Here is a 13978-nt window from a genome sequence, read left to right on the forward strand (position 1 = left end):
TAGTATTTTCCCAGATTTATGGTGGACGACCTTCAAGCTACACCCAAATTTTTCAACCAAACATTTTGAACCGAAAATTTCCGTTCCTTATTAATTTCCTTTGAAATTTTTGGGCTTTCCTTTTGAGTGATTCGAATTTGGGGAATTTAACAATTTTTTAGGTTTTTCCAGGAAACTTTCCCAAGAATTTTTTTAATACCATTTCGCCCTGTTTTGAAAGTTCCAGAATTTTTGGTTGAATGGACCGTTGCTCGTGCATTTTGTTTGATTAATTATATTTGATTGACACCACTTACAGTGCGATTACACTAACAAAGGCCACCCGACAAAATATTCTACAAATTAACGATTAAAACTGGTGGAGGTTAACAATAGTTTTCCAACAAATTATTTAATTGAAAATGACCACAAATCTGTTGCCTTTGTAATGAACAGCTTGAGTACATGGATAATTTGTTGGGAAACTATTGTTAACCTCCACAATTTTTATTCGTTAAATAAATTTGTGGAAATTTTGTCGGATGGCCTTGGTTGGAGTTGTGGCACTTTAAGGCGTGCGTATTTCCTGGCTTCTCAATCTGTTAAAACACAACAGCATTCAAATTCAACAGAATATAAAGATAAGATTATTACATCTTTATTAAAGCCTATTATATGTGTAAACTAAACAAAGATATTTTTTTCGCATTTGACATGATTTTTGCTGGCAACTGAAAATTCCAGCTTTTCAGTTTATATAAGATTCTTGTCTTTTTTTTCTTAATTATTTTCGAAGGCAAAGATTTTCCATCATTTCAAGTATTTAAAAGTTATTTTAATCAGTTTCCAGAGGGTTTTCACGTTATTTTTTTCGTGGTCAGATCCGAAAGCAATGAACGCGCAGGCGCACGTAAATAGGGACCTAAAACTATTATTGGTGAAATTTACACCGTATTGACTCCTGACCAGGGAGGGGTTAAACTTGCTAAAGCACTAGAAAATCTATCAATTTACAGCCGGGTAATCCCTGCAAAATCGATTGCACACGTTAGATTATTTTTCTGCAATGCGAACGTCTATAAAGATTCATATAATTACTTTCTCAGACGCAAAGGCGTAGGCGTAAAAGGAATATGTTTTTACTTTGTTTGAAAGCAAGATTTTTTGCATGGTGTGAAGACTGGACTAATATCTGACATCTTGAATATTTACTCGCACTCTTATATAATGATACGAACGAACACACAAGGGAATAAAAAGTCTTCGAAAGCAAGCGCTTAATTGAAAACCAGCGAAAGTCCATACGTCAAGGTAATTTTTCGTCTCGCTTTATCTATCTGATTTTCTGGAACTTATCGTACCCAAATTCGCAATTAGCCAATCAGAAGCCGTGCCTGCTGTCTTGATATCCTGCGATACACATCTAATCGTACCGTTTTTAGTTCGCTTCGGCGGCACTCGACAGCCTCGTTTGGTCTCGCTATGGGTATTTTTAATTACGAACCATGGTTCGATCAAAGTCGCCTGACATGCCACCGAAGCGTACCAAAGAGGTACGATTAGGTATAATACAACAAGCGAAATTTCCCAACTTCCAATTCTGGTAATGTGCATAGGAGTACCTCGCCCGAATAGTTGAAAACTGGCCGCAAAACAGAAGTTATTTCAGTTGAGAGCACTTCGTGTAGTATCTGAACAATGGTCGCGGCAACATCTTCATAGAGTCATTTATGTTACTGACTTTGATGCTTGTGTGAAGCGAAAACAAATTTTTTCATTGCCAGAGTTGGAAGGAAACACCTCGTAGAAGACAGCTATAACTGACCGGGGACCTCCCAAGACTCGCAGTTATCTTCTTTTCCAAACAAAATCAAACGATCTTGAGGTAGGTCTTACACGTTCCCTTGATAGCTGCGCCACGGAGGTTTCAAGGTCAGCTAGTCTGTTGGAAAACTCTTCTCGTTGTCGTCTCATTTCCTCCAAAATGTTGTCTCGCTCTCTCTCAAGGACTACAATCCTCTCCTCCAGTTTGGCGAAAGCTCTGCTCTTCACCCTCGGCTCCGTGTCGGAACAATTCTCGTTAGTCCTGTTTTTGTCGTGTTTGTTGGACAGAAGCACGCTTGTTCGACGCTTGTCATTCTCTAAACGCTGCTTAGCAATACTCTCGATCTTAGTTTTTATCTCAGGGTACTCGTCGAGTACTTCCATGAGATCATGTTTCGACAAGCAGAATAATTCCGAGTAGCCGACGGAACGAACCGAAGCTGTTCGACGGTTCCCGGCGGCGCTCATACACAACACGCTGATCTCGCCGAAGTAACTTCCGGCCTCTAACACGGCATAAACTTTGGTTCCGGTCTCAGACACTACCTCCAATTTGCCTCTGTTTACAATGTACATTTCTCTGCCCACTTCGCCTTTCCTGCAGACGTAATCCCCTGCCAAAAAAAAATCATAAAGTCAATTATAGTAGTGCAATGTTTCGATGAGAGGAAATGTCGAGGTGACATAGGAATAAATGAACGAAAACAACGTGGCAAAAAATAATTCGATTGACCGTCCTTTACAAAAGGATGATTATCTAAGAACGCTAACCATCATTGAACGTACAAGCCGGATTCCATCCGCGCCAGGTTATTCATATAACACGCGCAAAAACCGTCAATTATGTTTTCACTAATTTACATACTTATGTCACCTTGATCTTTTCACGCTTTGCCCTGAATATGGTGTTAGGAACATCAACGTTAAGCGCCACTCTAAGCTTGGATAGAAAACTCCGTAGCATACAAAGGAGGGGATTCACCGGCATGCATTGCGCACTGAGCTGGTCGTTGTTGTTTGTCAGGCCTCCGCATATCGACTCTCCTGCTAGTTTGGTCCGTTTTTGAAGTAAGACTTCTAAAAGCTCTCCGCTTGCGTATTCGGAAATGATAAGGTCATGCGAGAGATGCGTTGATAACATGGTTCGACTAGGCGCGCAAAGCATGCCGGTGAAATGTTGTCCTTTGTAACGTACAAAGATACGTGATTCCCTCAGATTGGTTGATTGATTGTTTGGTTTTGAATTTTCGCGCGAAAACAGCAACCAATCCGAGACACCACACGGATTTCTAAGGAGAGAGTATGGAATTTGTCAGAGCGAATCTCCTGAAGACATATTTTGGACTGGAGGACCTACAGAAGATTTTGAGCGGGCGAAGATTGATCGTACCTTAAACATCGATGAACTAAAAGTTACCTGGCGAAAATAATTGTGGACGAAGACGCAAGACCAGCTCGCTTAGAAATCCCGCTTCACAATCCTGAAATATTTCAACCTTTCTCAGTGAATCTAAATGAACATGAATGGCCAGCTCTGCCCTTAATTTATCGGGTAATGACTGCAGTAATTCTTCTTCGTCCGGGTGTTTCTTGTTCATCCACAGATAATCAAACCACTTGATTACTCGTTGCTGAAGATGTTGCGGAATCTTGTGGAATCGCATGTAGGATTTTATTCCGTCCATTTTATTTTGGAAATCCACTTTGCCAGCGTTCTGGTTTGTGATAATACTGCCTACATTTCCTACGATGGTGGCGAAAAGTAGAACACCTGAATAAGACATAACATTAAACACGGATCAATGTCACGTTAATATGCTCTTAACATCCGAAGCTGCCTGTCCTATAAGAAAAAGGGCTTCGACGCTTAGACAGAATAATCATACTAAAATACCCACTCCCTCCTGGAAAATAACCTGAAGGTTTGGTATTATGTATTTTTCAATTCAGTTCAACAAATATAAGATACCTGCTCTTTGGTTTACATCTCTTCTGGTACTGCTTGATGTTCTCCTGTAGTATTGTTCATTGACTTCACTCCAAGGATTTAGAAAAAGGATGCAGTACGTGTTCTTAAGAAGGTACGTGAAAGGGCTACCTTTTTTGTCAAAGTGGTATACAAAAGGGTAAAAGGTTGGACTTCGGGGCGGAGCCTCACCATACAAAACTTTGTACAGTACCCCAACCCCTCACCCCTTACACCTCATCCAGGGATAACAAGCAACTTACCTATCAAGTAGTCGATTGTGACAATAAGATACTCCTCGTTAGAATGCGGGGGCGGAACCTCGCCAATCGTCGTCAACGTCAGAGTCGACCAATAAAAAGAATATATATATTTCCTCGTCAGAGACATGTGTAAGTCTGTTAAGTTCCCCCCGCCTTCTTTAATTCCGGGGTAAACCCACGAGTCCGATCCAAATCCGATCTTTCGTGACACTATAAAATAAATGCAAGCGTTCCAGTGGATTATGACGAGAATAAACTGCATCAAGGACGCTAGTCTGAATAGGTTTGGATAGCTTGTCCGACTTTCTGTGCGGTCAAGAAAATGCCAAAACCGATGGTACTTAATAAGGCGGTTCATACGTATCGCGGGCTCACGCTCGATGAAAAAATACGCAATGTCTAGCGGGACGACGGACATGGCGTCTAAATAAAACGCCCTCGTGTGTACATAATGCTTCCGCATTTTTTGTATGTCCTTTTGCATGATGCCGTCCTCCATATAACCTGTTCTAGAACTCACGAAAAAGTCGAGGACGTAAATAATGTCACAGAGATAATCGATGACCATCCAAACAATCTCATGTCTCTTGTGGAGTTCGGGGAATGAGCTCCTTAATATAAGCACCCATGAATTGTACACCACTGCTACCGAGACTATAAGAAGCCAGTAATAGAGTCGATCGCCTAAGATGAAGAAGAAGAAGAAAATCATTTAGTTTATAATTCAGGATTCGATATCAGAACCCTGGCCCGCCCACTGAGTCATCACTTTCGGTGGCATGAAGTGATTAGGAGCCATGTTGCTCATTTAAAAGGGTAGCGTCTGGCCAAGGGTAGACCTTTACACAAATATCAAGTATCACCTAAATCGCCTAAATATCCTTTTGGAAATTCTCAAAAAATCCTCTAAATATCACAAAAATATTTCTAAATATCTCGAAAAAAACCCTCTTAATATCTCGATTTGAATCACTTAGGGAAAAATCTTCAAAATTTTCTTGCAGTAGTAGGAGTTGAGAAAGAAGACTCAGGCATTTCCATGTTACCAGCATCCGCCATTTTGGAAAATTGCTGTTTTAGCACTTTTAGTGGTATGGAATACATTTTTCGAGTGGGAAATTGCTAAATTGGATTGTTTCTGGCATATAACAGAGTATGATATCAAGAAAATAGCCAGGAAAACACAGTAGCTAAGTCAAAAAAAGCTATCATGAATATTTAGTAAATAAACCCCTTTTGGTGCCTGGTATGTCGCCGGATAATGTCCGCGGCTGAGATATTGTCCGAAAAATGAATATTTGGCCGAGAAGCGAAGCTTCGAGGGCAAATGTGAAATTTTGAGGACAATCTCTCAGCCAAGGACATTATCAGCCAACATACCAGCGAGCCAGAAAGGGGTTTATTTATTTTATAACCCTCCCATTAATTTTCTGCATATTTTGTTGACTTTTTTGTACTTATCGGAACAGCACTGGCGACCAGGTTTTTTTAATGTCATTATCAGCGGATTCGCGGATTCTTCCATGAAAAATGATAAAGATGAAAAGATGAAATTCTAGAGCTGGATTTACTCTTTTTAGCTTTGTTTCTTTTTGACAAAAACAGTCGCAGGGCAATTATCGACGCAGGCCGAGGTTATTGCGTGATAACTGCCCAGTAATTTTGCCTCACGTGACGTAAAGTAGCCGATAGAACTGCGCGAAAATTAAGCGTGGGTTATAGTTCTAAATCTCCCTAAATTTTCTAAATATCTTAACATTTCCTAAATATCTCGGAAACTTCTAAATATACCAAAAAATATCCGGATATTTGTGGAAAGGCCTAGCGCTTTCCATTCCGGTTTGCATTTCCGGAAAATTTCCAGTGGCGAATGGAACAGAATTTTCTGGAATTTCCGGAAAAGAAGATAATTTTGCGAGGTATATATACCGAAATTTTCGGAAATTTCTGACCGGGATTTTCAGTTCCGTTCGACTTTCCTCCGTGAAAATTTCCGGAATTTTCGGTTGAATGGTTCGCTTTTCGAAAATTCAACAATTTCAGGATTTCTGGAACTTTTCCCCAGGAAATCTCCGTACTATTCGTCTCCGTTTCGAAAATTTCAGAATTTTGGTTGAATGGAAATCGCCCCTGGTTTCCTCCACGCTTCTAAACAACGAGAGTATGGTATTTTGCTCTGTTTAATTGTCCAAATTCCACAATTAACAGCGCTGTTGAACGTAGGACAAAAGGTTCGTAAACCTGTTCTAAAGCTCTTCTAAAAAATGACGATCGTGTCTGGATTTTTAAGCTTGCCATGATCAGTTTGGTGTCTGGATTTTAAGGCTTGCGATGATCATTTCCACTCACTTAAGTGCTCAGCAAAAGTCCATTAGTTTACGAAACGAATTATTTCTATGTTCACTAAAGTAAGGAATTAATGACACTTTTCAGTCTTTCAGAAAACCAAACCGGAGAAGTGCGTGTCGAACGTAATTGTATGTTATTCAATTGTTAGGACTAAGGAAGACTTTGTTCGAATATAAAAATGGCCTGAAGTTAAAACCAGACAGATGGCAAGAGTATTAACAATAAATATGGATATATCTTTTTTGAGTTCAGAAGGAAGGACCTTATAAGAGAAAAAATGTTCAGATAGGTTTTAAAACTGGTAAATAAACTTTGATAGTTTTCGTTGAAAAACAGACATCGCTCTGAAGCGCGTTTGGTTTTTACATGGTTTGACGCAATTATTCATTCCGTTGACCGACCGAAAACCAGGAAGCGAATTAGTTTTATTTTCTTTCAGCACCTACGAAAAAAAATACTCCCTCTTAGGCAAGCATATATAGATACTTATAAAGAAGAACTCAAATTTATGGCTCAAATATAGAAATGAAATGGTCAAGCACCTTTTGTTGGTATATGACAATTCAAAACTACCGGATTATACGCTGTGTAATTAAAATTCATTTCAGAAGTAGGTGACAAATGCTATTTTGTATAAGGTCGATCAAGCAAAAATTTGCAAAGCAAATTTTTCAGCCGTAATTCAGAAGAATCTATGGGGTTACATTATATGCTAGCGTCTCCAGTTAGCTAACCACAAATTTATACATTTTTATATTACAAAAAATGACTCGATTTAACCATCGACGGTCGACTGTATATTTTTTAAAATCTCTTCGTGTCGGTTCGATTAGCTAGTTTTTTTATATATACACAAAGCACGTATGATCGATTCTCGAAGGTTGTATATTAAAATGATTTTGAATAAGATTCTTAGGGTTCTCCCAATTGCAACCCTATCAGTGCACTCATCATTAAAAATTGGCGCAATTCCCGACAAAATACGGGCAAGATATATACACACATTTAAAGCCCTCTAGCACTATGTTGAAAGCCGTTGTGTCACCTTCGAACTTATTTTACGCAACGGAATTGTTTCATGATAACTTATTTTGGCTTGGGGAGGTAAAATATTTCTTGAAGGCATCGTAAAAAATATAAACAACATTTTACAAAGTTAGATCGCCACGAGACGGCCTAATTTCACGATGTGGATTATTTATAAGATTTTTCGTTATAGATTGTAATACTCTGTTAGTCAAACGTTGTGCCAGGTCTGGTTAAAACTGCTACGAAAATAAAATTAATATTGCTTCGTTTACCTCCAGGGTCAAAAAATCTAAGCCATCCTACTTTTGTTTCTCCGTCACTAAGCAGTCCTACAGAGGGTATTCTCACTCGGCTCAAAAACGCCTTTTCCGCCTCGCTATATCTTCGTCCTCCCTTGTACCAATACCGAAGAAGACGTTTGTGGCGGATGTCGGCTTCTTCCTCCTCGCTAAAGGTGTCTGGGTTAGCGGAGAAGCGAACCCTCGATGTCCGACTTGTCCCTTCGTTCATCTTGCTATCAATGGCTGGTACGGTTTCGTTTTGAATCACTTGCGTATCTGAAAGTTTAATCAGCAGTCAGGTTTATTCACAGCTAATATCTGTAAAAGTTCAATACACTCCTAGTACAATGTTATATTTGCTCCTTTGGGAAAGATATGTCATTAATCACCTTTTAAGAGATTCGTTTTCCTTACAATGAATTCCGCCTATAGTTACTAGTTGGCTTCCACAATTTCAACTATTACAATCGCTTGTCTTCGCCGAAACACGGATGCTGTTGAAATCGGGTGCCAATTGCCACTTGAACCTGCACAGTGGGGGCCACGAACGAACATCTCTCGGCTTGTAGCAACCAAGGGCCAGCCATGGAAAGTGATGAATATGGGAACGGAAATTTCATCTTTGAATACTTAAAATGGATCTCCTGTCTATTCACGCTAAAATTTCTTTTTGTTAACATTTGTAATGAAAAGGAAAGCTGGCATTTTTACTCGAGGTTAAAACAAAGGGGCACTTAAGACAATGTAATTACGCACAGCTAAGCTCGCTCATTTAAATGCATTTCCAGTGAAAACGAAAATCTTTGTCGCTACGCTTCGTTTTTTTTTGCCAAGAAAAACGATCTCAAACAAAAAGATCTATTATTAACTGTGATGGCAGTATCGCAGAAAATGGTCAGTCTATCAGGTAGGTAGAGTTTGATTACATTCAACCTTCATTAAATTCAGTGACCTATTATTTTCACAGATATAGTCCGATGATATAGTGCTTGTTTCTGATGAATGTTCGTCGAACTACACGCAAAAATAATGAATCGCTGTAGATTTAAATATATATTAGTTGCTGTTTGAATGATACTTCGAAACTCGGAAAGATTGGAAGATGGACACAAGCATGAACAACTTATGCTCGCAACGAGTTGCTGTGAAAATAACGCAAGGTTTCGTCATAAATATTTAAATCGCGTACTGTATTTCCCATTGATTGGAAAATATATAGACTAGCCCCCAACTCGGAAAAAGGAAATTGACCTCTCTGTTTGACATGAGAGAACCTACTGAGTTTAAAGTCGGTGCAATACCATATCGAAATGCGAGGTTCATACCGGAAGTTAATCAGCTTCCGAGTGGACAGGCCCAAGTAATAAATGCACCATATAAATTCCTGCGCATACTCACATGCCTAGCAGCTGCTGTTGTTGGTGACAATTTCCGCGCGTCCATTCTCGCTAGCGTCTCAAGACAGGAGTAATGAACACCCATAGAGGAGTTTTAACTTTGACAGAATCGATCCACTTAAGTTGGTGCAAATGCAGTTTATTTTTATGAAAAAAACAAGGCTAATCTTGTTACGGAATACTGACTTCAAAACTCAGCTTAAAACCCAGCGAAAAATCGCTCTTCACTGGATATGAAAAACTGCACAATTAATTTCCGTTTTCATGTCGCATAGACATGACATGTCTTGACAATGAATTCGGCTTGAGCAACTTTTTCGCTGAACGTTACTTTCCGGCAGATTTTTCTCACTCACAAGTATTTAGAGGAGCACTATTTGTAGCATTTCACATTTGCAGGTTAAAAATCTCTTTTAAAATTTGTTATGTTACTTGCAAATCGCGAGTCATGGTGGCAATTTTCGAGAACTGTGGCAAGCGCAGACATTCGCCTGACACTATGTTTACGAGGTAGTCTATTAAGAAATTTCAGGGCAACAATCACAGTAAAACGTGAAATAATTATACGAATTATTCATGCAACAGATACCTTTCTTTATATTCAGAAAAGCGAGTGCATCAGTTACTGTAGAAATGGCAAGTCACTTCATGAATTATTGTTAGGTTACAAACAAGTGAGAGGATAAATATAGTGACAATCTCCAGAACGAAAAGGAGAGAAAGACAACTTAAAATTTGAAATCTTTTCAACTTAAAAAACACATTGTGCCCTCGATACTATGAAAATTCTTAAATAACTAATTTACGACGAGACATTAAGAAATATCTTTCCTTTTTATCGAGTAACATTGAAAATGACATACCTAGATACCTCCCGCTGTGGAATTAGCATTTTTTTCCGCGGTCAAAAAAAAAGACGTGTTGGTGCTTCCACAATCAACAAAATTGATGAAACAATGGGCTTCCTTGGCTTTGGCCAAACACGCGTCCAACATGATCAGTGTTCCATTCGACTTTTCAGAACGTAATGTCAATTTTTACGCCACTATGGCGACAAAAACCGACATCCAAAGCTTTGAAAAAGTGTTACAACATCACCGTTGATAGATCGCAACAGATAGAATTTTTATTGAACCGAGGAAATCGATCCTGCCGATTGCGTCAACAGCTGCAAGCAAAAATTGCCGGCGTTTGCTGGACCTATTAAAGTTTACTTATTCTACCTCCGCATGAAAAATTCATCGGTTTGCGCGATTGTTTTGATAAAAAAGACTATTATTTAAGCTTCGAAAGCAATAGAAAAATTCATTGCCAGCCCGACCCAGCTATTTACTGCAAAGAGAAAGAGCGATTTTAAAAGCTTCTCTCTATGAACGATTGATTTAGTGAATGCGCCCGAGGGAATCAAATCACGGATTTTTTCCACCGACAGAGAAGTTTTCAAACTCAAACTGGTTGCAATTGATTTCAAGCAAGAGGTAGGAATTAGCATGTTTCAAATATAATGCTAAGAGGGGGAGACTAGGCTAATAAGGCCGATAAACTTCCCCGAGAACAAACTGAACAAGCTATATTGAGTATACAGCGAAAAAGAAATTTTAATTGGTAAAAAAATGCCAACTGCTTCGAGAAAACAAGATTTGCAATTGACGATAAAAAAAAACCTTACATTGAGGCGAGAAAAGTAGTTAATGGCTTTCAAATTTCATTGTTTTTACTTTTTGGTAGGATAAGAGGCCGATGTAATCAACGTATATAAAACTTAAATATGCCAGAGAAAGCAATTAACAACACACCCTAAGGTCTGAACAGTGCCTATTCTTGTCTTCTGCAGTATATATAAGAAGTGAGTGAGAACAAAAATTAACAAAATTATATTACAATCAGTTCTTTCAACTGAATTTGCGTCATCGGTTCTCCCCGCGGGTTAGTGGTGAACACGCGAAAGCGATTTCTACGGCTCTTTCAGGGTTTAGGGCCGGAGAAATGCGATACAAACGTTTCATTCGACAAGGAAGCGATACGAGAACTCCTATCGCAAAAACAGCGGAAATTAAAATTTTATCAGATGCAATTTCGGCCTCTGAATAGGTTTGAAGACAACGCAGCTTTCAGTTACGCTGAAAGATGTAATATCGGCTTACCTTTTGATTCCATGGTAATGCCCTGAAGCGTTTTCCGATGTCAAAGCTACTCGAGAAAAACTTTCTTCCTGACTTCTGTAGTGTCTTATTTTCTCAGCGCGCAAGAGCAAAACGCTCTTCAAAAACTAATCCGTGTAAATATTCGAAAACTTTTGCCCAGCAGCCGCATCTAATTTCCCTGATAAATTGCGGCTTTTGTTTACATTCAAAAAGGTGATCTTTCTCCCGTTTGACAGCCGAGCGCTAACTTTTACCGCGACTCCCCCATTTCAATCAAACGCAAATCTTTAGAGGAGTGACACCCATACCCGGGTAATAGATCAAGGCAGGCGTTTGTATTTGCCTTGAAGCCAAAACAAATTCGCATTACAAAGCAATATCCGGCAGATAGAAGAATTTACTTGCTTTTAAACCTTTTATTTGCATTATGAAATGGAAACATTTACTTTTAATTGGGACTTATCACCCAAGAGAGCGCTTTTAATAAGGCAAAAGGTACGTAGATGGCAGGTGACGTTGCGAACGCAGAACTACAACGACACCTCAGGCGAAGCCGTCATTGGAAAGGATTCCTTTGCGGAAATGCGCTTACATAAAAGATTTGTGCTTTGAACCATTCAAAAATCTCCCACTGGATTTAAAACATTCGTGTTAAATGCTCTATGACTAATCGTCTAGGATTTCTCAAGAGCAATGCCCGATATTGTCCGGATCCAAGAAGTTATTCAGTTCAACAGAGAGATTTTTTCCGGTGTGGACTGATGCCGGAGCGAGGAAAAGATAATCATCGCAATGTACTCCGGGTAAAGTACTTTAAAAATAGTTCCTATACAACTAATTTAGAAACAATTTCTCTTTTATGTGAGCTCACACAATGCAATCTTGATACAAGACCGGAACATGTAGAATATTGTTCGAGATGTCAGATTTTCGTTTTGAACGTGCGAAAATGCAGTCGAATTGTTGTAATTTACTTGGAGAGCGATCGTTCCAAGACAAAAGATTATCTCTCATATCAGTATGTTCTCCGGCGCTAGTACGGCACTAGCCGACGAAAAAGCAAAGGGAAGAAAATTGTTTTGTCGTGTGGATAGCAGCAAAGCTGTCAACCGATCCCTCTTGCCATTGATTTCTTTCATAACCGATCAATATTACCTTTTCCATTAATTATATTTTCGGTGGGTAAGGATTTATTTAATTATGCGGAGGCAGGATTAACTTCCTGAGGCAAGTAACAGCGAGGCTCAAAAGATATGAAAACCTAATACTGAATATTCTCTCAACGCCTCCAAAATCACGTAATCAGGTTTCGAAATTATTTTCTTAACGCCGGATTTTATCCAATAGTTTTTCTACGTGAAAATCGAAATTCTATTTTTCTATCATGTTTTTGTTTTATATCGTTTCAGTTTTTGTAGTACCTAAATTCATGATGCAGGCTTTCTTCAGAATGAATTCAAACAGTCCGCACCATCTTTACAAATTTTCGAAATCTTCTGTATAATTATTATTAACGAGAGAAAATAAAAATTATCATTTTCCTTTGCTCTGAAAGGGTGCTCAGTAGAAATGTCCTGAGTCTTTTATAATACCTAATTCTTCCAACATTTTTATTACAAATTTAAAAATGTTGAAATACATGTATGAAGAATAGTACTATGTTATTGAAATAACTTATTCCCAAATCTGTCGGTGGTGTTTACAAAACATCACGTAATGCATTGACAAATTCGAAACAACAAATATTATTGACACGGTGAAATTGTTTAGTAATTACGCTCGTTGTTGTCTGTATTAGCATTGTTACTTGTAGAAAATCTGATTCGATAATAAAACAATACCTGGTTAGTGGCAAATAAACTAATTCGCCATCAGTGCGATTAAGTTCTATGGTCGATTGAACCGTCAATTTAGCTCAGTCCACTACGAACATTTTCACTGATGATTCATGATCCGTGACTACAGTCATTCAGTAACAGATACAAATTATAATGAAGCGCGCGCAACTTTTCTACTGGCCAGACAAACAAGCTCCCGTGTGATTACCATACGTCTTTACAGACAGTCCCGTGGAACAGTGAGAAAACGTTACTGGTCGAACTGTTAGCTAAGGCAATTAATGGAGATCGCATTATCGAGCGTTTTGACATAACGTCAATTGGACGATATTAGTGTTTCCATATCCAAGCTTTTGGGAACAGCAACATGGCTGTTACGAAAAGAGCTTTATTAAAGACCGGTGGTCTGGATTGAGTCCGCGAATCTCTTCAAAAATTGTCTACAGTACTTGTCTGAAGAAGTAAATTGTGTTGCGCTTAAGCCAGGTGACAAAAATTGCATTGGAATTTAGATTTTTGTTAAAAACTAATATGTTCACCGTTCGTTTATCATTTGCAGGTGACTCCCGCCTCTGTTATATATCTTAAACTTGTAGTCACGAAATATGATAATGTTCACATGATCATCATGTATCCAATATTCTTTTCGCGTGCCAGCAGTCTGGGCTTACTCTAAAAGTTCAGAGTCAAGTGAATAGTGTTTGTCAGTCGATGATGTTATAAGTCTGGTCCGTTGAACGTGACTGGTCAGTATAGCCATGATGGTATTGGCTGAAAGACTCGTGTAAAGTCCGTCATCAGTCATTGGTGGGTTTCGATCCGTCGTTAGTCAAATAGGTCGGTTTTTGGTCCGTGTATTGTTAAGTCGGTCTGTTAGAAGTCCGTTTGTCGGTTTCGCCTCCGTCATG

At 38.9% G+C, this 13978-nt stretch overlaps 2 protein-coding genes across 7 annotated transcripts in view; one reads left to right on the forward strand and one right to left on the reverse strand.

Annotated features, from left to right (window-relative positions):
• Positions 1–43: 43 nt before the first annotated feature.
• LOC145493395 (cyclic nucleotide-gated channel alpha-3-like) overlaps positions 44–13978 on the reverse strand; it is a 22187-nt gene continuing 8252 nt past the window's right edge. For 2 of the 5 annotated variants that reach the window (XM_081472862.1, XM_081472863.1), the window contains exons 2-5: positions 7683–7967; positions 4033–4716; positions 3221–3574; positions 44–2417 (exon numbers count right to left, since the gene is read on the reverse strand). In XM_081472862.1, coding sequence (XP_081328988.1) covers positions 1828–2417; positions 3221–3574; positions 4033–4716; positions 7683–7920 — 1866 coding nt within the window. In that variant the 5' untranslated portion in view covers positions 7921–7967 and the 3' untranslated portion in view covers positions 44–1827. Of the gene's footprint in view, positions 2418–3220; positions 3575–4032; positions 4717–7682; positions 7968–8080; positions 8501–9951; positions 10037–11232; positions 11318–13978 lie in introns of those variants that run through there. The other 3 variants (XM_081472860.1, XM_081472861.1, XM_081472864.1) reach the window with 3 other exon arrangements.
• LOC145493392 (uncharacterized) overlaps positions 11949–13978 on the forward strand; it is an 18456-nt gene continuing 16426 nt past the window's right edge. For both annotated transcript variants that reach the window (XM_081472853.1, XM_081472851.1), the window contains exon 1: positions 11949–12035. The gene's annotated coding sequence lies outside the window, so the exon portion shown is untranslated. The remainder of the gene's footprint in view (positions 12036–13978) is intronic.

This window comes from Orbicella franksi, chromosome 7 (genome assembly GCF_964199315.1).
Source record: "Orbicella franksi chromosome 7, jaOrbFran1.1, whole genome shotgun sequence".
Lineage (NCBI taxonomy): Eukaryota > Metazoa > Cnidaria > Anthozoa > Scleractinia > Merulinidae > Orbicella > Orbicella franksi.